The sequence below is a fragment of the Chenopodium quinoa genome, unplaced genomic scaffold (assembly GCF_001683475.1).
Source record: "Chenopodium quinoa cultivar QQ74 unplaced genomic scaffold, ASM168347v1, whole genome shotgun sequence".
Taxonomy (NCBI): Eukaryota; Viridiplantae; Streptophyta; class Magnoliopsida; order Caryophyllales; family Amaranthaceae; genus Chenopodium; species Chenopodium quinoa.
This window is the reverse complement of record NW_018743697.1, coordinates 2,776,816-2,802,991: the sequence shown is the minus strand read 5'-3', so window position 1 is coordinate 2,802,991 and position 26,176 is coordinate 2,776,816. Positions and strand designations below refer to the sequence as shown.

Genomic DNA, 26,176 nt, shown 5'->3' with positions numbered 1-26,176 from the left:
TAAAAAAATTTATCTTATTTAAATTTGACTTTTCAAATATAAGTGAAAATAAGATCAACTGAACATGGCAGTACACTGATAGAATAATGCGAGGAATTGAGGAGGTAAGTCATGGAACAATGGCTTGAATCACTTCAACCAAGGTATGCATTCAATAGTCCAACTTAATTAATTAATTAATTAATATTGTAGTATAAAACTTCCTCCGGTTTTTTTAGTGACACCGCTTGCTTTTACACTATTCACAAACTACACTTTAACTCGCTTTTGTGATTTATAGATACGATAAAATATAATCATGTGGGATCTTGTTTGAATCGTCTATATAGACTATATTTTATTTATATCCACTTTTTATAATTTTACAATGTATGTTGATAATTAAAGTTATTAAGCGTTAAAAACATGCGTTGGCAAGCGTGATCATAGAATTATGTCAATTTAAAAAAACAGAGGAAATATATATTTTTCAAACATTTTTTTTTTATAAATAAAGGCTCTCTTAACTTAACGTTGGTTGTCATTGTCAAACTTGAGAAATACGGAATAATACTTGTAAATTGACTTTTTTTTTTTTTTTTTTTTTTTTTTTTTTTTTTTTTTTTAATATCAAGGGCACAAGCAACCTAATTGAGAATCAATCAGAGAGCACACGCCTTTATGCAATTAAATTGAGCATCAAGTCAGAGGACTATATGATAATTTCATAGTATTATCATATAATGAATTTATGACGTAGTACTTCTATGATTTGTTGATTAGGAGATTAATATAAGTTAATCACATTAATCACATAACTTAAAAAAACCTTGTCATTCTACAAGGCCTTTCGAACTATTACATTGTCACTTGCCAAAAACTAAGATAAAAATATTACTAACTTTGTCATAGTTATTAATTAGCTTGTGTAAATTTTTGCAACCTTTTGGCTACTCATGTACATCAATTGTTAAATCTTATTTTATGAATACGTACATATTAACTTTTTAGTACCGAATAAACCATTAACTTTTTAGTACAAATAAGAAAACAACAATATAGAATCATTGGATAGTGAAGAAGAATTAAGATATTTAAACTCAAAATTTTAAAAATAGTCCATAATAAAGTATGTACAACTAGCTTATTTTAATTTTTAAAAGCCAAGAAACCCTAGCTACTACTAGAATAAGTCTACAATGATTTTTCAAAATATACAAAGTATATATTTAAGCAGAAAGGGTATTAGTCAATGGCATCAATAACTCCCAAGTGGCCAAATTGAGCCCTTTTACTAGATATTAAAAGTAAGGACGATGTCATCCAAGTTAAAGGTTTGATAAATGCTTGTATCAATAAATCTATTATGAAGAGCTAACTATTAAATTATTTTATACTAACAAACATATACTTTAATTTTGTTAAATTAAGTTTTATTAACAACTAGCCTTAATTTTTTATCATTTGAATTTGATATTCCAAATTGAACTAGTCGGCTGAATTGTGTTCAATCGATCATATCTTATAGAGCTTACAAAACCCGGTCGAAGAACGCGATTTCTTACATCAATCCTGTACAATTGTACTGTAAGAACAATTCGTTCATCCAAAAAAACAACTAACTTAAGTTTATTGTCTGGTACTTTCCCTATAAGTACATACACACCTACACTTCTAGTATGTCAAAGTAACAAAATAATATAACAACATACACTTTACTACGTACCACTTAATTTTATTGATTACTCTTTAAGTCTTAACTAAGGAAACATGGCTAGAACTACGGCTACTAGGACGAGTTCATCATGTAACGCGACACTGGCTGTTGCACTTCTCTTGATGACCCTTGTAGGACAATCTTATGGTCAGTTGTAGCTTGGATTCTACATAGGAAAATGTGGGAAGAACAACGTCGAAAATGTTATTTTCGACGTTGTTAAGCAAGCTTTCGATAGAAACAATAGAATTGTAGCTTCTCTTCTACGATTGCAATTCCATGACTGCTTTGTCAGGGTACGTACTTTCTAAACTTAATTTTGTATATTATATATCTTCATTTTTTAGACTGTATAATTTATTGTTTACTGATCAACTATTTGATTGATTTAGGGATGTGACGCGTCAATCTTATTGGATGGAAGAGACTCAGAAAAGGTTGCATCCGGAAATATTGGTGTTGGACCTTATGATCTTATCGATGCTTGCAAGGAGAGCGTGGAGCAAATTTGTCCAGGAGTCGTCTCTTGTGCAGATATCATCGTCATAGCAACTAGAGTTGCAGTTTTCTTGGTATGTACATGAATAATTTAACTAGAAAGTTTACTAATTCAATATTTTTTTTAAGATAAGAAAAATTAGTACTTCGTATAATATTGTAACTTACACAAAATATGGATATAATAACTTGTTTAGGCTGGAGGAAGATGGTATCGCGTTGAAGTTGGGAGAAGAGATGGTGTCATTTCACGTGCTAGTGAAGCGGAAGCAAACCTTCCTGCATCATCAATCTCCGTTCCAAACGCCATCGATGTATTCAGAACAAGAGGCTTGAACACTCAAGATTTTGTACTTCTTTTAGGTATGTATATCAATTTATCAACTTACATGTTACATATATACTATATATGTACAATTAATATTTTTCCGAGTTTAACTTGCACGATCCCATCGTACATTATAGGTGGAGGACACACTGTAGGAAGAATTCATTGCTCATTTGTGATGGAGCGACTCTACAATTTCCAAGGATCAAGGGGCTCGGACCCAACCATGAACCCAACCACTTTCTCATCTCTAAGTAGAACATGTCCTAGAAGTGGATCAAACAACTTTGTTTTCGCGGACCAAACTCGAGGAAGTGAGTTTAAAGTAGACAAGGCTTTCTACCAAGCAATTAGGCAAGGCAAGGGTGTACTACCAATTGATCAAGAAATAGCACGCCACCCACGTACCGCGAGTATTGTAAGAAGGCTGTCTATGACCGGGGACTTCACCTTTGAATTCCCTCGTGCAATGGTTAAGCTTGGAAGGATTGGTGTTCTTACTGGTACACAAGGCCAAATTAGAAGAAATTGCCGCCGTTCTAATTAATTAACTAATTAATGCATTCAATTTCATTTCTTTGATCGTTACTATATGTAAGAACAACGGCCAAATGTTGTTGAATTGTTTTTACCATTAAGTTTAATAATAATATTGCTTTGGAGCAATTGTGTGTTGATTTTAGACTCTTGATTAAAGCTTGAGTATTCAAATTTGACTTAGTGAGAGAGTTTATAAAAGTTATATACTACCTCCGGTCCAAATTACCTGTAAATTTGGGGTATTATTTGTGAGATATAAAATATTTTAAAGTTGCGAGTAATTTGGACCGGAGGTAGTACTTAGTATAGGGAAATTTTCCTAAAGTATGTAATGGGTATCTACTCTTGTACATATTTGTGTTTAACAATGGCATGCTTAAAAATGAATAAGTGTGAATTGAACGAAATTTCTGTTCAAGTTTTTATGTACATCATTTGTATTCAAAAGTACAACATTTCTACAACATTTGGTTGCAAAAGTACAATATTTGGTTCTTAAAGTACTATGTACATCATTTGCTTTCAAAATTACTACATATATTCTTAAATGTTCAACATCATAATTTGCCCTTAATGAATTTTAATGACTTTCCCAATATGCCATTAGATTTTTTTTTTAATTTTAATGGCTTTCCCAATATATATTTCTTCCATTCTTTTTTTTGTATTGGAGTAATAAATTTGTAGGTAATGAGGAGAGGAGATTAGGATAATCCCATAGATAAGTCCCATTTTTACATCTATTAATAAGATTATGATCATAATAAGAAGAGAAAAGTATCCTAATTTATGTATATCTCAAAAATTTTAAAATAAACATGATTAGCTAGTTTAAGTAAGCTGGTAAAAATTTCAAGTAAAACCTGTATCTTATACGTAGTAAATTATAGGTTTCTAATCCTAAATTAAATTTTAATAATTAAATGTCACAGTGATATCAAACTTGCCTTAGCTATAGTAAAATGATAATATATAGATGTCAAAATTTTTGAACATTGAAATAAAAGCAAAAGAAAACTCCTTTGAAGTTGAATTACTAGAGAGTACAATATAAGTTTTTCGAGTTTTATTTTTTTAATTTTAATTTTTTTTTGTTTTTTATTTTTTGATACAAAGGAGCCACTTCATGCTAACTGATTTAAAAAAAAAAAAAAATTATTTCATTGGTGTATTTTCTTTGTTAGTAGTACATATTATATTGTCAGCTACTATATTTAATTCAGCTTTCTTTTGCCTTAAACTTGAGCTCTAATCTCTCCAAGCCGTTCTTACCTAACTATGTTTTGCAAATAACATATCGTACACAGTCATCAAATTTTCGAGTACATAAATGATGTAGTACTGTTATTGTGCATCTATTAAGACGTGAATTTAAGCTTGTTAATTATTATACAAACACTAAGTATATAGAACCGAAAACTCATAGACATTTTTGCATGAACTTTAAATTAAACTTATTTTATTTGACCTTCGTCACATTCGTTGTCCCCAACTTGGAATGCATATAATATGGTTCGTGGTTGGGAGCAAATTAGAGACATTATATTGGTAGGAATCACCCAAAATAATACTCCTTTAGTTTAATTTGTTACCAATTGGGTAATATAAATTGCATTAATTCAACAATATGAAATGCACGTTAACATTTCGTGCATACAATCACCAATCAACTTGGTTGTACACCCTTTGTTAGTTGTAGCCTCAAACTACCTCTATATATATGGATCTTTATTTTGGGTAAGTTATATCCAAAAAGAAAAAGAAATATATTTTTTCCTAAAAAAGAAAAAAAAAATGGCAAAGGCTAGAGCAAGTTCTTCCTCTACCACAACACTAGCTATTGTTGTTCTATGCATGACCCTGGTCGGCCAATCTTATGGTCAGCTGAAGCAAGGTTTCTATGCTGGAAGATGTAGCTCAAACGTCGAGAGTGTTGTTTTCGATATAGTTTCTAAAGCATAACAAACTGATAAAACCATTGTTGCTGCTCTTCTCCGAATGCAATTTCATGATTGCTTTGTTAGGGTATGTATGTAAATTGGTGTACCCTTGTATTAACATGAACATGCATGAACAATCATAATTAAATTTTAAGCATTATGTATATATAATATATGATAGATTAACAAATTAATTTGTTTTTGTTGAAAAGGGATGTGATGCATCAATCTTGTTAGATGGAAGCAATGCGGAGAAGAATGCACCATCAAATGGCAGTGTTCGAGGTTATGAACTTATCGATGCTATCAAAACAAGATTAGAGCAATTGTGTCCAGGACTAGTCTCTTGTGCGGACATCATTGTCATAGCAACTAGAGCTGCAGTTGTCTTGGTATGCATTATCTATATATACAACCACTTGTTTTAATTTGTAACATCCCGGATTAATTAGGACATACATAAAATTCACTAACCATCATATGTGAAATGATACCTTTTAGGCTCAAGGAAATTGGTACAATGTTGAAACTGGAAGAAAAGACGGATACTTTTCATCTATAACAGAAGCTGAAAAGAACCTTCCTCCACCAACAATCTCAGTTTCAAACGCGATTAAACTTTTCAATAGCAAAGGATTGAGCGCTAATGATTTTGTGCTCCTCTTAGGTATAGTAATTTAATCTTAAGAAAGTCATATATTTTAGTACAAAGTTGATTTATTTTCATTATTATTGCATGTACAAAAGTATCATGCATGGATAATTTAAATTATGTAATTAAAAAGAGTTTCATATATATACTTACATTCTACTATCTAATATAGGAGGTGGTCACACTGTTGGAGCCATACATTGTAGCAAATTCCTAGACCGGTTGTACAACTACCAAAACACCGGTACAGCTGATCCATCAATGAACTCAAACACTCTTAAGTCCTTTCAACAAAGATGTCCTCGCAGTGGCTCAAACAACTTTGTTTACACGGACCAAACTGTAGGAAGTGAATTCAAGGTGGACAATGGTTTCTACAAGGCAATTTCCCAAGGCAAGGGTGTGCTCGAAATTGATCAACGTATTGCAAGCGATTCCCTAACCAAGAACTCAGTGAGTAGGTTGGCTTGGACTGGGGACTTTGCCACCCAATTTGGTAACGCTATGATCAATCTTGGTAGGGTTGGAGTTCTTACACAAGGTCAGTCAGGAGGAATTGTCGCCGTAACAATTAGTAACAACGCCTTTGATATGGCCATTTGCAATATTATCTGATCTTCAACAAAACTACCTTCGATGGCTCTACTTTTACCCTTTTATTTGGGAAACTCTTTTCATTTTAATTTGGCTTTAATTTGTATTTGTATTTGTACTTTTCCTTTATCATTTCATTCTTTCAATTGTTATTATACAAAAAATTGTTTGAGAGTAACATTATATGTTTGATCAAATCTCAAACATTATACATTGGTTACAATTTTTTCATGTTTTTAATACAAAGATTATGAGTATTAATTACGTAAATGATACTGTACTACACCTCCTACTACACCTTTTTTTTTTTTTTTTTTTTTTTTTATTATTATTATTATTTTTTTTTTGAAGAAACCCACTACACCTAATTAGGTTCAGCCATAACTGGATTGGTAGCATATTTAATTAATTAGTAGAATCCCTCCACTAGAGAGGACGACTTTGAAATTGTATTAGGCCATTATTTATGTTTAGGGTAAATAATTTTACTTGTATATTCTATTTCTTTTAGTTTGTCATGCAGTTCTAGGATAAAAAATTAAAAAATGTCACTAAGAGGAATATAATACGATTAGCTAGCTATAGTAGAACTACCAATGCAGTAAAAGATCCAAGAAAACCACAAACTCTTTTTTTTTTTAATTTTAAAATCTGATTTATTTTCTTTTAATACAGTATCAAACGTTGACTTTTTTCCTTTAAGCTTTTTAATACATTATTTAAAGATATTTATATGGTCAAACACATAACACCCTTTAAAATTGTAGGATTGAAATAATGAATTCTATACAAACTACAATTTTATGTTAACCATTGAAAAGTCATACGTAAATTTGATCCTATAGGAGGACAGGAAAGCTTTGCCTATTACTGGTTAGTCTACCAAAAGATTATTTTACACGATACCATGAATAAATATGAAAAATATTTGCCGTGCCTTCTCATTACTCAAAATTGAATATATATATACATCCAAGATCACTAGGTTAAGTTAAAGCTAACTAAAAAAAAATATACACTAAATATCATCCACCATCAAAGGGCAACAATGGAGTCGTTAGACGTACTTTCTGATAGAGTTATGAGAAAGAGAATGTTGGAAAGCATAATTATATTGATGAGTATAAGAGTATATATATAGTACATGAGTAAGCAATAAAATTAGACTAGGTACATTTGTAGGTACATTAGCTAAGAGTTAGGGAAATATTTAACTATCAACCTAAAGAGTAAATCAAGGGATTACACAATTAACACAATTACTAATAATGATTCGAATATCCTTTACACTTTCACGGTCATTTTAGGAACACCTGGCTGACCTAAACTTTAAAAAAAAAAAAGACATTTTCTGTATATTTAGAGAGTTTTATATGATTAAAGAATCAAAGAATAATTGTTACGTGTTTACATATACTTTTTATGAAACGAGGGACTAGAAAATCATGTATCATATCAAATCTATCTCCCTTGGATGATAATTAAAATAGATCCCTTCCCAGCCTCCAATAATTTACGACGAAAATCACAGTTTCTATTCTCCTTCTCCATCATATTGGATCGCTCTTAGCTTATGCTTTCTCATGGAGGCAGTTCGTGTACTTAATTATTTGTTGTATGTACGTGTTGGAAACAGTGGTAGCAGTAGTGTGTGGTCTGTAGTTTTGATGGCATATGATACCGTGTATGGTTGTGATGGTAACGAGTGTGTAGTTGTACCGAACGAGCTTAGGCCAGGGTCAGTTTCGTTGGCGGGTGGTATATTATATTAGAAGCCATGGTGTATTTAGTACGTATTTAGGAGTGATTTATCAAATGGATTTTAAATAACTCTTGAAAGTCTTAAACCCCTCTAATAAGGGCTGTATGGTTTGAGGCCGATGCTAGTCAAACTAAAAAAACAGCGGATTAGAAGTTGACATTACATAATTAATACAAGTAGTAGAAAATGTCAATCAATACTATATACAATTTTAACATAATTGGCCTGGCAACTAGAATGGCTAATTATAATTAGGTACTAATTAAATTTATACAGTAATATTTTAACTATAAAAATTATTCTACTAATAATTAATTAATTAGTGTAGAAGATTAATCTCTCTTTGAAGATCATTGTCATATTTTATGATAATTATTAGTATGATAGATTAAAGATTATTAATTTTTCGATAATTTAGTATGATAGATACTTTATAGTGGAATGCACGTTAATAATTCTGCACAAGTCGTGCATACATGTAATTTAACAACTTTTAGCCCTGAATTGTGTTAAGCAGGTCGTACATTTAGGCCTATATATATGAATCTCCATTTCTTGTAATTCATAAATAAAAAACATTAAAAAAAATAACAGAGCAATTACATTTAATTTGTAGCACAAAAATGGCTAAGGCCAGAGCAAGTTCTTCCTCTACAACAACACTAGCCATTGTTCTTCTCTGCATGACCCTCGTCGGCCAGTCTTATGGTCAATTGAAGCAAGGATTCTATTCCGGAAAATGTAGCGCCAACGTCGAAAGTGTTATCTTCGATATAGTTCTTAAGGCTTACCAAAATGATAACACCATTGTGGCTGCTCTTCTTCGAATGCAATTTCATGATTGTTTTGTTGGGGTATGTAATTACATGTTACCTCAATTGCATATGCATGATCACGTACATTAAATGTTGTTATAATTAATATGCTAACATGTATATTTTGTTTTTTTTGGAAAAGGGATGTGATGCATCTATCTTGTTAGATGGAAGCAACGCCGAGAAATTTGCACCATCAAATGGCAGTGTTCGAGGTTATGAGCTCATCGATGCTTGCAAAGCTAGATTGGAGCAATTGTGCCCAGGACTTGTCTCTTGCGCCGACATCATTGTCATAGCAACTAGAGTTGCAGTTGCCTTGGTATGCATTATACATACAAGTACTTGCATTGTTTTATTATACTACCTCTGATTTTTTTAGTTGTAACTTTGGAATATTTTATATCTCACAAATAATATCCCAAAATTGCAACTAAAAAAAAATCGGAGGTAGTATTGAAATATGAAAATTCGAGAAATATAAGCTTAAGTAGACAAAAGACATCCATGATAAAATTTACTACTAACACATAATATGTTGAATTTTTATTTTAGGCTAAAGGAAATTGGTACGAAGTTGAAACTGGAAGAAGAGATGGATTCTTTTCAACTATAACAGAAGCCGAGAAGAACCTCCCTCCACCAACTATCTCAGTTTCAAATGCTATTAAGCTATTCAATAGCAAGGGATTGAGTTCTTATGATTTTGTGCTCCTCTTAGGTATAGTAACTTCGAATAATTGATTAGGATTTTTTTTTTACAATAATCACCTATAATTGTTGCTGTTTTAGGAATTACCACCGCAACTACAGTTTCAAGGTTTTTTTTTTTTTTTTAATTTTTTTTAATTTTTTTTTTTACCACCTACATTTTATAAACATGATAAAACTTCCCATCATTTTTAAAGATGACGTCATGGTGGGGTCCAAAATGGTAATTCCTAAAATATCAACAATTTTTCTACAAAACTAGCTTAATTAATGACGAGTTTGATCATACTACAGGAGGTGGTCACACAGTTGGAGTCATTCATTGTAGCAAGTTCCTAGACCGGTTATACAATTACCAGAACACCGGTAAACCAGATCCATCAATGAATTCAGCAACTCTTTCGTCGTTCCAACAAAGATGTCCTCGCAGTGGATCAAACAACTTTGTTTTCGCTGACCAAACCGTAGGAAGTGAGTTCAAGGTGGACAACGGTTACTACCAAGCAATTGCACAAGGCAAGGGTGTACTCGAAATCGATCAACGTATTGCAAGTGATTCACTTACCAAGGATTCAGTGAAGAAGTTGGCTTGGACCAATAACTTATTCGCCTACCAATTTGGTTACGCTATGGTCAAGCTTGGTAAGGTTGGTGTCCTTACTGGCTCACAAGGTCAAGTTAGGTTGAATTGCCGCCGTAACAACTAACAACACCCACCACAATCTACATGGTTCGTTGTCTGAACGACGTTGTTACTTATATTTGATGGCTTAACTATCATTCTCTTTCAATTCAAGCTCTTATGAACTTGTTCGTTAATTTTCATTACCATTTCATTTCTTCATTTGTTTTTAGTTTTGGATATTTGTTGAGTAAGAGAGTGTTTGAATTCTCTGTGGAACTATATAGGTTCTAATTTCGGTTTGTATTAACAAAAGGCGTATAATACAATGGGAATTGATCTTTCATTTATATACGAGTAATAACTTTCATATTTTTCCTTGTTAGTTTCTCCTTAGTTCTTACACAAGATTGACACTATACTTTTTTACATGTTGTCAAACAAAATGTATCCCCTCTATTCTTTTAGAGAGCACTCTGCATGACTTAATTTTTACCACAACTTGAATTCTTTCATATTGATGACTTACCTTTAGTCCTTCGCTTACACCATTAATTGTTTAACCACTTTAAGTTTACCAGCTTATTTAAAGGTCGTTATGAACTACATACTTTAACCTTTTCTCCTACCAATTGATTACATGAACAATAAATGAGAAGATATTTTAAAAAATGAATTTAGCAATCAGAGTAGTTTCATTCTAGCTCTTTACATCAACGTTAATTAAACCAAAATTACCTATAGTAAATTAAGATGACAATAAAGTCTAAGGTGAAAAAAAAAGAACAAAAGATGATAAAAGCCAAATATACTTAAATCATTGTATGACGTAGAAGGTGGTAAGTATTACAATAATCCGTTATATTAAGTAAGCAAAATGTACAGTATAGTCCTAGTATTCATTCTCATTTGAAATCTTTTCTTACAAAACTTTCCTTTAGTAGACTTTGATGTTCCAAATTTCCAAAAGGCTTCATTTTAAGAAGCACTTCACGTACTACACTTGAAGAACCAATGCACAAAAATCTGCTTTAGTATTTGCAATTTCGCATCAACATATTTTTTTCACTAACGAACCTTAATTTTTTACTCCTTTTCTACTGTTATGATTTTCATCCACATCACCAATTTCAGTCTTTTCAGATTGAGTATTTAATATGAGCTTGTATCATATGATTTTCAGGTTGGGTTAAATTCCGTTTGAGTCAATAGCCCCTTGACCATGACTTAAAATGTGTTTAATTAGCTTTTAGTTGATCCAATAGGTCAAGGGTACTAGCCCTGTTTTGTTGTTTGGAAAACTTTATACTATGTTACAAAAGTATTAAAAAATTATCGATCAATTTGAATTTAGAATCGAACATACAATAAACAAAGAGAGGAGTGTGTATAGTGGGAGCATTAAGGAGGACAAGACACACATATAAGGTTTTTTTTTTTTTTTTTTTTGAAAAGAATATATTTTGCATGTCTAAGATATTGATATTTACATAAAGAATTAAAGAGTATATGGTTAGCTACAGACGAAGTAAGAAACTAAGCTTGGCCTAATTAAAAGGAAAGTAAATTCAAATTTAAGGTGGTACAATCTCCGCTTTGGGATAATTTGGGAGAGGAGATTTCCTTACCACGTACACCTCTACCATCCCACGATTTATGTTTTCGATATGGTGATAATCTTGTGGAATAGTATATTTATTTAACCGAATCCATCACTTCAAGGCCATCTTGAATAATTTATTGGCCCGGTGTGAAATTTTAAAAAAAAAGGTTCTTAACAATAGAGTCGTATTTCATAAATAATACATCAGCAAAATAATTCATAAATTTTGAATTAAAAAGAAAGTCCACCAAAATTCTTTGTATCAAAAAGTTTATTTTTTTTAATTTTTTTATTTAACTTAGATAAATCAAATTATGAAAATAATTTTTTTTAAAAAATAGGAGTACAAAAGGAATGGGGGCCAAAACTGTTACTCAAGGTGCTCATGCTTATAGCGGATTATTAAGGATATTTATCCTAAGTATATCCTAAGTTTCTTTTTCTTCTTTTCTTTGATATTTTGTTATCCTTGCTGGCATTCTGTTATGCTTTGTTTTTTGTCCTTTTCCTTTCTGTTATGAGGCCTTGCTGTAGTACACTGAATGTAATAGATTCTGTGACAGCTAGGTGTAAGATTCTCTAAGGGGTGTGTACTAAGTATGACAGTGCTGCAAATTGTTCGGCAAGCAATCAAATTATTCCTCTCTTCTCTTTCTAAATTCTGATCTTCTCTCTTTTCTATTTTCCTCTGCATTGATTATATTGAGCTACGTTTGTCGTCATGGTATCAGAGCACCTCAATGCAGTGCTGGATTAATCATCTTCTTCTGATTGCTACTATTCTCTTCTTTCCTCTGATCTCAGATCCCCTGTCAATCTCCTCTTATTCTCCCTTTCTTTTTCTTCCACATTCATCATCTCTCTTCTCTTCTAAGTTTCTTTTTCTTACTTTAAAATGGCTGGCAATGGAAGGATTTCATTCCAGGACATGCTCAACCCTCTCTTTCTGCATCCATCTGATGATGCTACTTCTGTTCAAGTTGAAAAGCTGCAAGGATCTTCTGATTACAGATCCTGGCGCAGGACCATGGAAATCAATCTCTCCTCTAAACGCAAGCTTGGGTTAGTGATGGGAACAGTGCTCAAGCCAACTAATGATGAAATGAGGGCTGAACTATGGAACACCTGCAATGATATGGTAATTTCTTGGATCACTCATAATGTTTCTTCAACTATTAAGAAATCTATTATGTTCATGACCTCTGCTAGAGAAATCTGATTAAATCTTGAAAAACGCTTTTCTCTAACAAATGGATCTAGAAAATATAAGCTCAACAAAGATCTGTTTGAAATAAAACAAAATTCCATGCCTGTAAATGAGTATTTCACCCTTTTGAATGTTGTCTGGGAAGAATTAGATTCAATGAACTTGCTACCTACTGTAACTGATCCAAGTGTTGAAGTGCAAAATTTGCTAAAAGCATTTCACACTCAGAAAGAGGAAGCAAATCTCTTCCAATTTCTGAACGGATTGGATGAGATATACAATCCTCAGAGAAGTCAGCTTCTTCTCATGATTCCGTTGCCTTCAGCTGAGACAACTGCTACTGCTATACAGCAAGAAGAGGCTCAAAGAGAAGTGTTAAACCTCAATAAGAGTGCTAGTGAGTCCATGGATATGTACAATAGACCTGCAGGTGCTGACAAGTCATTTGTGTGCACAACTTGTGGTCTCAAAGGTCACAGAAGTGACAGATGCTGGACAGTGATTGGTTACCCAAGCTGGCACTCTAAGCATAATTCCTCTGCAAACTCTAACAGATCTAAATTTGTCAATAATCAAAGGTGGAATTCTGGACCTAAGAGCAGTAGTTCAAAAATAGCTGCAGTGGCTCAATCTAGCTCTAACAATGGTGGTTTGCTGTTTACCCCACAACAATTGGATCAGCTGGAAAAAATGATGCCCAAACTGCTGACTCAGGCAAAGGGATCAGAAACTGATGAAGAATTGGAGCATTTCTCTGGCATGATTTCATGTCATTTTGTCTCATATTCACAAGAATGGATTATTGACTCAGGAGCCTCAGATCATATGACCCCACATGTGCAGAATTTGAATGAATACAAAATTGTGAACAATATGCCTAAGATTAACCTCCCTACTGGTGATAAAGCAGAAATTACTCACATAGGGAACTCTGTCTTAGACACTGGATTGAAATTGGAAAATGCGTTGTGTGTGCCCTTGTTCAAGCATAATCTCCTCTCTGTGCAAAAACTGATCTCACACAATCAGTGTGAAGTGAAGTTTCACCCATATCATTGTATTATTGCTGACAGCAATACAAAGGCAGTGAGGGGAATGGGAAAAATGAAAAATGGCCTCTATTATCTTGTTCATCATCTTACAGATGCCTGGGCTCAGAACATATTACAAAATGAAAAAAGAGCAGCATTCAACACAAGCAGCAAGCAAGCTAAGGATACAGATCCTCTCACTGTATGGCATAACAGGCTAGGACATGCCTCCCTCACCAAAATGAAGCACATCTCTTGTGTTAAACCTCATATTCAGCAGGACAAGAAAATCTGTCTCACTTGTCCTATGTCTAAGTTTACTAAGCTGCCCTTTTCTCTAAGTGATTCTCATGCCAGTGATGTATTTGAATTGATACATATGGACATCTGGGGCCCATATAAAATATGTACCAAGGGTAAATACAGACACTTTCTGACCATTGTAGATGATCATAGCAGAAACACTTGGGTCTATCTCCTGCAATACAAGTCTGACTCTCTGAGTACTCTGGAAACATTTCTCTCCTATGCTCTCACTCACTTTAAGAAGAAAATCAAATTCATCAGATCAGACAATGCTCTTGAATTTGATGATGCTCCCTGCAAGGATTTTTTTTGCCAAACATGGCATTATACATCAAACTTCCTGTGTCAAAAGACCCCAGCAAAATGCTAGAGTGGAAAGGAAGCATAGACATGTCCTTGAGGTAGCAAGAGCTCTAAGGTTTCAAGCTTCTCTTCCATTAATCTACTGGGGTGACTGTGTTCTTGTTGCGACACACATCATAAACAGGCTGCCTACACCAGTTCTAGGGAACAGAACACCTTTTGAATGCTTGTTTCATAAAGCTCCAACTTATGATCATCTAAAAGTGTTTGGATGCCTGACATTTTCCTCTAACCCAGAACATCCAACTGATAAATTTCAAGCAAGAGGGGTGCCATGTCTCTTCTTAGGATACCCAACAACTCAAAAAGGTTACAAATTGCAAAATTTGTTGACCAAACAACATTTTGTCTCTAGGGATGTTATATTTCATGAAAATATATTTCCCTTGCATCCTTCCTGTAATGCTCACCTGATGCAACCTATCTCTGACATTGCTCCATTAATCACTCATGATATCACAGTTGAAGTTGATGCTACAACTGATGATGATTATGATGATTTTCTTCACAATCATCCTATTCCAACCTCACCTGATGAAGCCTCATCTTCTCATTCCACTCCTCACTCTTCTCCTGTCTCTTCACCTCTCTCATCTCCAACTCCACCACCAGTCAGAAAATCTCACAGACCTCATCATGTTCCACTACAACAAATAATCACTTGTGCCACGAATTATGCCACGGAATACCAATTTCGTGGCATAATTTCATCTAGCCACAGGAAAAATGAACTATGATACATAACTTAAATAAGAAGAATAATTTATGCCACGGGTATTTTTTTCGCGTGGCAAACATCACACTTGTGCCACGAGTAGTACCCTGTGGCAAACATCACAATGTGCCATGAGAAGTTCTTTTCCTATGGCAAGCTTAAAATTTGTGCCACGAGTAGTTTTTTCTTGTAGTAAATATTTCACTAATGTCACAAGTTATAATTTTCTTGTGACAAACATACACTTATGCCACAATTTTTGTTAAAATTCACTTGTTAATAAAATTAGGTACCATTAATTGGTCATATTACTTCTTTTTTTTCTTTAGTTCTAAACTTGAAGATATTCCATAAGCACTAATTGATACAAAGTAGAACATTAAACATATATAATACAAATTAGAGGTCGAATATATTTATATTTCTAATACATACATAAATTTTCTTTATAAATATGCTTGGGGTTTTTTTCCCACGCAATATAGCCAACAAATCACTAGTAGATAATTTTCAAAAGACACCTAAGGAGCACACTGGTTAAGTGGCTTTATGAAAACCTTCGATCCCTAAAATAAAATAAATTAAATTAAAATTCCATGATATAAGAGATGCAATAATATTTTAGTTTTATTTTATTAGTTTGCCTTTGTATATGATCTATTTCAAATACACACTTCAATATTTATTTATAAATATGTTTTTTTAATCACTAATTAGAGCAATTACTAGTAGAGATTATTTTAAAGACACCTAAGGAAGACACTTATTGTATAAAATCTCAATCCCATCATCTATGTTATTAGTGCCATATCAGCAGTCAAGTAATAAGTCAATATAGACAATTATGGTTATTACTTGTACATAGTACACTTTTAATAACAGAAAAAAGGAAAAATTATTTTCATTCAAAGATATTATTTCAAAAAATTCAACAGAGAAAACAAATGAAATTTTAATATTATTTCCGTTTTCTAATTGATAGTGTATAACACCGTTGCATTCACAAATGACTAGTACGAGTGATTGAGTGAACGATTAAGTGTTTCACCAACAATTATTATTTTAATTTTTAATTTTTGTTTTAATCTTTTTTGTTTTAATCTATTGCATACAAGTTTTGTCAAATTATTTACGGAGTAATTTGTTAAATAAAGTATAAAGTATAAAAATAAAAATAAAAAATTGAATCGCACTCAAGTCTCAACAATTCTCTCCACAAACTAGGCTCATCTCCCTCCCTCTTTCCCTCTCAGTTTCCATTGAAGTGCATCGCTCCAACCTTGCCCGTGCCGAGACTAACGTCCTCCATTGAAGCAGCTTTTAAGGTAAGATTTTACTTTCCTTTTCTCATCATCCAATTCTAATTTAATTAACAATTTAGGGTTTTATCTTATTCTCAGTACACTCAATTTAGGCTTCCCTAAACTCCACAGCTTCCTCTATTTCACGGCTTTCAACAAGTCTTGGATTCAATTTCTGCGATTAATAAGGTAGAATTCGAATGAAAATTCCTCAAGATCGAAAATAACCAGCCTTAATTCGAGCAAAATCAAGAAATGTCGAACCTGATTCTGAGCCAATTTTACGGTTTTTCATGCAATAATTCAAGCAACAACAAATTCAAATAATTTCAAACAAAAAATCAGAACTTCGAGGTTAGTGTTTCCGGGTTAAATAGCTTTGCTTTATTTTTAGGCTTTTGGTCTAATTTTTCATGTTGAATGCTTTGATTTCTTGGATTTAATGTGTTCAGACCTTAGTTTGATTATAATGTGTTCTGAAACAAAATAAATTGTGGGTGAAAAGTTAATATATATTGAAAGTCACAATTATCCTTGCCAACCGATGATTCGAGAGTTAAACCAACTCATTTAAATGAATTTTTTTTTATGAGGAACAAGTTGATTTAGAGGAGATGTGAACTAATGAGTACTAATAAGATAAGGAACTTGATTTTGTTGCTGTAAAATTATGATCTTAATTTAATGTTTGAATGAAATTTGGTGGATGCAACTATGCAATTCGAGCTTTTTTTCCAAAAATATTATGAGCTTAATTTGACGATTGAATCATATTTGGATGCTAATATGTTTTAGAACCCTTTAAAGTTAAGATTTGGGTTAAGGGTGAGTACCCCCCCTACCCTTTTAAAATTTTGTTTAACTTGCATTAACCGTGATATTGTTTGCGTCATTAGTATACTAGCCTTCTCAAAGTCATCAGTTCGGTAATGAGGTGTATGGACTGAGATGGTTGTACAACTTGCTGTTACTGCATTTGTGAAGGATGAAGCATTTATGGAGAGTAGAAAGAGCTGTTATAGAATAAAATTGGTTGTGGATAGGATCCGTTATAAGGAGGCGCTGCTCTAACATGTGCAGGAATTGGGAAAGGATACGACTTATTCCCTAGAATCGCCATAAACTGAGCCTTAATCCCACCTATGTTCGGGTAACTAAAGCTCATTGCAGGCCCAACATTCAAATTAACTAGAGGAGCAGCACCCATAGGAGATGAATTAGTGAAGAATTGATTAAATAACAGAAAACTTACCATCATATTACTGGGAGCACTAAGGGGCAATGCAAGCTTAAGCATATACTGCCTCTCTTTCTAAGTTAATGAGTTAATCCTTTTTAGTTAATCTTACTAATTTTCTAACAACCTAACTTTCTTTCAGTACCGAAATCAACCTTTTTATTAATCTTGCTCATGAAATGTCTATGTTGGCTGGTCACAAGGATAATTTTCTTTGTGCCTACTTGTGCTAAGATTGCCTATGAAAATGAAACTGATATGTGTGCTTCTAGTTCTGGTTATGTTGTTGTTCTTCTTTATAAACTGTTCATAAAGATTCATGGTTCGTTGATGTGGATGTCCTATGGGTGTATTTCTGATAGTACGAGTTATAAGTATGTATAATATGTTTGATAGTTTTAAGCTTATGTTGGTTAAGAACTCTGTAAGAACCTTAGTCCAATATTTATGGGATGGTTATGAGCACATTGCTTCTGGTGTTAAATTTTCTTACTGTATCTGACTGCAACTTTTGTAAACTGGTTTATTGCCAGTTAGGCCTCTAACATATATTTTTGTTGTGTGTTAAAAAAAAAGGGACTATAGCAGCCATTGTGACTCCATGACACCTTGTTTTGATTCTTCTAAATAGGAACTTTCTGTTTCAATGAGGCTTGCTACCACATAACTAATGTCCAGTGTTCAAAAGGGAAATCCATAGTATATGCTTTCAAGTTAATAATGAATCAAAGAAAAAAAATCTTGTGTTTTTTTAGGGTGTGTAGTTTGCTAGGACTAATGAAGTGAAGAAAAGCCATGACATTTGATATGTTGTGTCTTTGACATGAACTAATGATTGTACCTTTTGGTTGTTCATGCAGGGCACTTGTTGCAGAGTAGCTAGTGGTAGAATAAATTATTTTTTTGGTATGGAATTACGGCGGTTGCTATATCACTATATGCTAAAATATTTGAAGAAGGAATGCATTCATAATAGAAGTGGCTCCAAGGGTGGTGGAGAAAGCATTGTATTAGATGCTCCACATTTTTCCACACACTGCTACTGCTTTTGCTTTGCTGATTGTTGTTGCTCCTATTGTAGACTTTAGTTACTCTAATTAGTTTTGTTATTTTTGTTTTTTTTTTTGGTTATTTTTGTCTTTTTTAAACATTTTTTGGATGATAAGTGTAAATTTCAAGCTATTAATGAAAATGTTAAAGTTTTATGTTTGTTAACAATTTTGGGTGAAAAAAGTGGCAAAACAGGTGCCTTTAAGCCGGTTTGAACCACTGCCTAAATATTTTTTTTCAATTAGTGCTATTAGCCACGGTAATATTTATGGCAACACATTTATTAGTCACGGTAATATTTATGGCAACAACGCTTATTAGCCATGGCAGAATTTGTGGCAAATAATTTGTTAGCCACGTTAGTATTCGTGGCAAGTGAATTTGTTTGCCACGTGAGTACTCGTGGCATAAAAATTAAAATTACCACAACATCCATTTTCCCGTGGCAAATTCCTAGCCACGGCCTCTTGTGCCACTGGAGTAAATTTCAAAATTCCCGTGGCTATGTAATTTAGCCACGAGAATTTTAAACTTGTGCCACGATTTTGCTCGTGGCACAAAGGTCAATTTGTTGTAGTGTTCCTAAGTGGCACAAAGACTATGTCATGCCTCAGAACACAGCTCATATAAGTAATCTTGCTGACACTGAAATTCAGGCAGAATTTCATTGCTTTCTCTCTGCTCTGAACAAAGAAATAGATCATGTCTATTTTAAGGATGCTGTCAAACATCCTCACTGGGTCAAAGCTATGAATACAGAACTCAGTGCACTTGAACTCAATGACACTTGGGAAATCACACACTTACCACCTGGCAAAACAGCCATTGGGTGTAAATGGTTATATAAAACCAAGTACAATCCAGATGGGTCTATTGAGAGACACAAATCTAGACTGGTTATACTTGGATGTAAGCAACAGTATGGCATAGACTATTCTGAGACTTTTGCCCCAGTTGCTAAGATGACAACTGTGAGGGCTTTGCTAGCAGTTGCAGCTATGGAAAATTGGCATGCCATACAAATGGATGTCACAAATGCTTTTCTACATGGGGATTTAAATGAGAATGTGTACATGAAATTGCCTCAGGGCTATACAAGTCTGGGAAGCAGAATTGTGCAAACCCAGGAAATGTCATCAGTTCCCAAAGCTGACTCATCTTTGGTCTGTAAGCTCAAAAAATCCCTATATGGCCTTAAACAGGCACCTAGACAATGGTTTCACAAATTGTCTTGTGCTCTTCTCAATCTGGGATTCACTCAATCTAAATCTGACTACAGCTTGTTCACCAGGATCACTGCAAAATCTATCACCATAGTTCTGGTCTATGTTGATGATCTCCTGATATGTGGTAATGATTTAGCTGAAATTAAAAAGCTTAAATCCCTTTTGTCCAATGTGTTTCACATGAAAGATTTGGGTCCAGTCAGATACTTCCTAGGAATGGAGATTGACAGATCTAATGTTGGTTTCTTTCTTTCTCAAAAAAATATACCACTGATATCCTTAAAGAGTTTGGAATGCTCAATACCAAACCTTTGCAACTTCTTATGGACAGTCACCTCAAACTCACTGCAGACAAGGGTGATCCTCTCCCTGATCCTAGTACTTATCAGAGATTGCTAGGCAAACTCATTTATCTGACAATTACAAGGCCTGATATTGCATTCTCTGTGCATATTCTGGCATAATTCATGCATCATCCTACAATTGTTCATATACAGGCTGCAAAAAGGGTCCTAAGATACTTAGTTGGGACTTTATCTCAGGGTATTTTACTTGCCACAAGCTCTGCTGCTCAACTAACTGCCTACTGTGACAATGATTGGGCTAGTTGTCCTATGACCAGACGTTCTACTACTGGATATTGCATCTTCCTTGGCCAATCTCCAGTCTCATGGAAGACAAAAAAGCAGCCTGTCACCGCTCGTTCTTCTTGTGAAGCTGAATATAGAGCCATGGCTCTAACTACATGTGAGGTTACTTGGTTAACTGCTCTGCTCAAGGATCTAGGGCTCAAGAAACTTCCTCCAACCATTCTCAAGTGTGATAATCAGGCTGCACTTACTATAGCTGCAAACCCCGTCCTTCATGAACGTACCAAACATGTTGAGATTGACTGTCACTATGTTCGTGATCAGGTTCAACAAGGCACAATTAAGACTGCTAAGGTTTCTTCTGCTACTCAGATTGCAGATATAATGACCAAGGTTCTTCCTTTCAAGCTTCATCAGCAACATGTCCACAAGCTGGGTGCTTCCTTCGTTCCCCACCAGCTTGAGGGGGGGTATTAAGGATATTTATCCTATGTATATCCTAAGTTTCTTTTTCTTCTTTTCTCTAATATTTTGTTATCCTTGCTGGCATTCTGTTATGCTTTGTTTTTTGTCCTTTTCCTTTCTGTCATGAGGCCTTGCTATAGTACACTGAATGTAATAGATTCTGTGACAGCTAGGTGTAAGATTCTCTAAGGGGTGTGTACTAAGTATGACAGTGCTGCAAATTGTTCGGCAAGCAATCAAATTATTCCTCTCTTCTCTTTCTAAATTCTGATCTTCTCTCTTTTCTATTTTCCTCTGCATTGATTATATTGAGCTACGTTTGTCATCACAGATACCACATCACTTGTAATCTTTTATGTTTTCCTTTGAGGTACTCGACCATTTGCCTTGTTTCAAATATTTCGATGTGTTACAATGAGATAATTTTAGCAAGACCCAATATGACTATATTTTTAATTTTTTTCTTGTACATTTGTGAGAATTCGTGGTTAAATTTTAAACTCTTTAACCAAGATTAGAATAAATACTTTTTTTCTTATATTATTGGTTGAGGCCCAGAAATATGTTTTATACTTTATCACTCCCCCTCACATGAAAAACCCTTTGGGCTTGAAATGTGGATGCAACACAGGCCCACCCATACCTGGTGCGAATTAATTCCACTTTGAAGGAGGGGCGGATGAGATTCGAACTCGTGACCTTTGTGTCACGCTGGCTCTGATACCATGTTAGAGGACCAACTCAACCAAAAGCTTAAACTGATGGTTGAGGCCCAGGAATATGTTTTATACTCTATCATACATTTTATCTTTCTATTCGGGTTTTACTTTTCACTTGACTTGTGGACTAAGTCAACTAACTATATAAAATCATAACTTGGGCAATTGGCATCCCAAAGTCAATGTTTGAAGTGGCCACATCAATACATCATGTTTGTCCACCAATCTCCAACCCACAACTAAGGTGCATGTATGATTTTAGCCCTTGTAGGCTTGTTAGAGACATAGTGGTAGACAATATAAATCCTTAAAACATGATATAATTATACCACTTGGAATTAACATACAAAATAAGCTAAGAACGGTTCTACAAACCAAGTCATTGATCCGGGAATAAAATGAACTTTCTATTTGTGGACTGTCAACTAGTAGAAAAATATTGAAATTATTTTGACGACTTATTATGACCTTTTAGTGAAATGCACGTTATTTTAATTCGGAACAATTCGTACGTGCATACATGTATCAAAAACTTGGTCACGTCATCCAGCCAAGCGTTACATCATGCTAAGTTCGTTACTACTTAGAAGATTTTCTCTATAAATACAAATCATTATTTCTGTTACATCATAATAACAAACACAAATATAAAAAATATTAAAAAGATTTTCTTTTATTAAAAAAGAAAAAAGAAAAAAAAATGGCTAGGGCTAGAACAAGTTCTTCCTCTACCGCCACTCTAGCCATTGTTCTTCTCTGTATGACCCTGGTCGGTCAGTGTTATGGTCAGCTGAAGCAAGGTTACTACACCGGAAAATGTAGTGCCAATGTTGAGAGTGTTATTTTCGATATAGTTTCAAAAGCTTACCAAACTGATAAATCCATTGTTGCTGCTCTTCTACGAATGCAGTTTCATGATTGCTTTGTTAGGGTATGTAATTTTATGCAATGTTACTTAACATACATATTTATGTACACTAATATTATTAACTGTTAAATAATTACTCCGTATTATAAATGATAGATAAACAAGTATTTCATTTTTGTTGAACAGGGATGTGATGCATCCATCTTGTTAGATGGAAGCACCGCAGAGAAAAATGCACCATCAAATGGCAGTGTTCGAGGTTATGAACTTATCGATGCTATCAAAACAAGATTGGAGCAATTGTGTCCTCAACTTGTCTCTTGTGCAGACATCATTGTCGTAGCAACTAGAGTTGCGGTTGCCTTGGTATGCATTACACACATTTGTTTTATTATATATGTTACGGTATATATCTAACATGATGATTTAATTCGGCCGGTAAGCTAAGACATAAACCAAGCAAAGCTTGGCGGAGTTGGTGGGGAACTCACCTTGTGAATTTGAGGTCACAAGTTCGAGCCCCATCAACTAGACAATGCTTGGGAGTAAGGGGATTCCCTTACCTCCCCCTCTATTCTCAAGCATTGACTTGCAGAGCTGCTAGAGTTATCGGTTCAGTAGGGTCTTTCATCTTACCTTTAAAAAAAATTACGAGTAAGCTAAGACATAATATGTGGAATGAATCTTGTAGGCTCAAGGAAATTGGTACAATGTTGAAACTGGAAGGAAAGATGGATCATTTTCATCATCAACTGAAGCTGAAAAGAACCTTCCTCCACCCTCAATCTCAGTTCCAAATGCAATTAGACTATTCAATAGCAAGGGATTGAGCGCCAATGATTTTGTGCTTCTCTTAGGTATAGATATACTATCCAATGAAATACTTTAATTAATAAAATCAATTCAATTATTTCATATACATACAAACTATATAGCATGCATAATATTTATTAACTTGTAATTAAAACGAGTTTTATATATACAACAGGAGGTGGTCACACCGTTGGAGTCATTCATTGTAGCAAATTCCTAGACCGGTTGTACAACTACCAAAACACCGGTAGAGCTGATCCATCAATGAACTCAGCAACTCTTACGTCGTTTCAACAAAGATGTCCTCGCAGTGGATCAAACAACTTTGTTTACGCGGACCAAACTGTAGGAAGTGAATTCAGGGTGGACAATGGATTCTACAAGGCAATTTCGCAAGGCAAGGGTGTGCTCGAAATTGATCAACGTATTGCAAGCGACTCACTAACCAAGAATTCAGTGAGTAGGTTGGCTTGGACTGGGGACTTTGCCACCCAATTTGGTACCGCTATGATCAATCTTGGTAGGGTTGGAGTCCTTACCCAGGGTCCGGTCAGGAGGAACTGCCGTCGTAACTACTAATACCACATCTGTGCTTACCACAATATGCATGGTCGTTGTTCCTGGTGTTACTTTAATTTAATTTGACGGCTTAACTATCATTCTTTCTGTTCAAGCTATTATGAACTTGTTCGTTTTTTCATTATATTTCTTCATTTGTTTTTGACTTATATGTAATTTTGAGTATTATTAAGAGTGTTTGAATTATCTATGGAACTATATAAGTTCCAATCAACTTTACTTGTTTGTATTAACAAAAGGCTTATAATACAATGGGAATTATTATGAGTATTTTTATTTATATAATAATCTATATTTCATCCTTTTTTTTTTTTTTTTTTTTTTGTGATAAGTATCTATTTCATCCCTTTGTTTCTCATTAGTTCTCAAACAAATTAAAATATTTAAATGGTACTCATACAAAATACAAGTTTACATACAGATATATGTCCTCATTAATTATATCTACTTTCTCTCTTTCCAAATTTCCTCATTATTCTAGCTCTTTGTTCAGTTTTAAAAAATATTACCAAAAAAAAAAACAATAAAAAAAGACATCATAGGATATAACATCATCAATTAAACATATTTATTAGTTCATTATAATATAAGATCGATTAATTGATATACGTTAAATTATTTGAAATTCAATAGTTAACTCTATTCGAAAATAATCTCCAACTTGCATATGATCATGCCTTAACTTTATGCCTCAAAAAAAAAAAAAAAAAAAAAAAAAAAAAGGGTAAAAAATCATGCCTTAACTTTAGATTTTAAAAAATAGATCATTTTACTCTATCAATTGTTAGGACTTAAGATAATAAGTTCCCAAATTTTGCATGATGAATTCAAACTGTGTTATTATTAATTAGAATTGACACATATTAATTAAGATTAAACAAGTAGTTTTACAGTTTTTAATCAAAATTAAATTGAAGCTAGGATGATACATGTACGCGTACACTTTGGACGTGCTTATCCATCGGATTGGACAAAAATAATAATCAAATTGAAGGGATGAATCATATAATTGTGTGACAAAATAATGTTGGCTGTAGTTCACGTTTAGTTATGATTATGAAATGATTGATGATGCTAATTGAACATTTTGTTTATGTTTTAGTATATCCGCGTTATTTTAATACATTTGATAGATTATTAACTTTTAGTAATTCTTCTTTCGGTTATTATTCTATAGTTTTGCACAATTGTTTAACACTGTCAAACAGCTTTTCCGCAAGGTATTAAGGAGACAAGTCATATTATTGCAATCATGATCTGGTCTTATACTCATTAATCTATATTTAAATTATATACGGAGTATTCTACAAAGTTTTAATATATTGTTGCATTATTTTCATTAATCCAATAGTTGGAATTGATATGTTGGGATGACATTAATGTGTTGCAGAGCATCAAATCTCTAACTTTTAGATAATGTTAATCACTTATTAATTAATATAATCAATCATTAAGTAAATCAATCATCTAAATACATTAACAACCTAAAAGAAAAAAAATAATAAGCGTTTTGTGTGCGGCTGGACATACCATGTGACCGCTTGTAAAATAACAAAGTAACTCTATAGCACTAATTGAGTAACTCTTTTAATACTGACCGAGTAACCTCTAAAACACTAACTGAGTAATCCCTATAACACTGACCGAGTAACCTCTATACACTAACGATGTAACTCCCAAGATGGATGGTTATAGGCCAGTGTGACCAACCAAATATAAGAATTTATAAATAAAAAATTAGTTGAAATAAATTTCAAAATGTTTATTATATATATATATATAAATAATTTAAATTCTCAAGCTAAAATAAAGCTTAGAATCTCCTCCAGCTTACATTGCTTATTTTTTAAGAAGAGACTCAATTAAAAATATTAAATATATAAATAACGTTTACAATTATGACAAAAAATAACAAAGTAAATTATACAAGTATTTGTTAGAGATA

General features: G+C 33.4%; 2 protein-coding genes, 1 long non-coding RNA gene and 1 pseudogene across 3 annotated transcripts; 3 read left to right on the top strand and 1 right to left on the bottom strand.

The window, feature by feature from the left end:
• Nucleotides 1–1,575: 1,575 nt before the first annotated feature.
• On the top strand, nucleotides 1,576–3,278 carry LOC110683964 (annotated as a pseudogene).
• Nucleotides 3,279–5,631: 2,353 nt separating this feature from the next.
• Nucleotides 5,632–23,841, bottom strand: LOC110684231. The gene is made up of 3 exons (XR_002503747.1): nucleotides 23,826–23,841; nucleotides 12,699–12,701; nucleotides 5,632–5,664 (listed from the first exon to the last, which is right to left on the bottom strand). It is a non-coding gene; the product is annotated as an uncharacterized LOC110684231 (long non-coding RNA).
• On the top strand, nucleotides 8,519–10,508 carry LOC110684229 (peroxidase 57-like). The gene is made up of 4 exons (XM_021860647.1): nucleotides 8,519–8,864; nucleotides 8,968–9,147; nucleotides 9,381–9,546; nucleotides 9,831–10,508. Exons 1-4 carry the CDS (start codon nucleotides 8,634–8,636, stop codon nucleotides 10,241–10,243), a joined length of 990 nt encoding a protein of 329 aa, XP_021716339.1. The 5' UTR covers nucleotides 8,519–8,633; the 3' UTR covers nucleotides 10,244–10,508.
• LOC110684230 (peroxidase 60-like) lies at nucleotides 22,366–24,915 on the top strand. Its single transcript, XM_021860648.1, has 4 exons — nucleotides 22,366–22,902; nucleotides 23,026–23,205; nucleotides 23,531–23,696; nucleotides 23,828–24,915. Exons 1-4 carry the CDS (start codon nucleotides 22,672–22,674, stop codon nucleotides 24,229–24,231), a joined length of 981 nt encoding a protein of 326 aa, XP_021716340.1. The 5' UTR covers nucleotides 22,366–22,671; the 3' UTR covers nucleotides 24,232–24,915.
• Nucleotides 24,916–26,176: the final 1,261 nt, after the last annotated feature.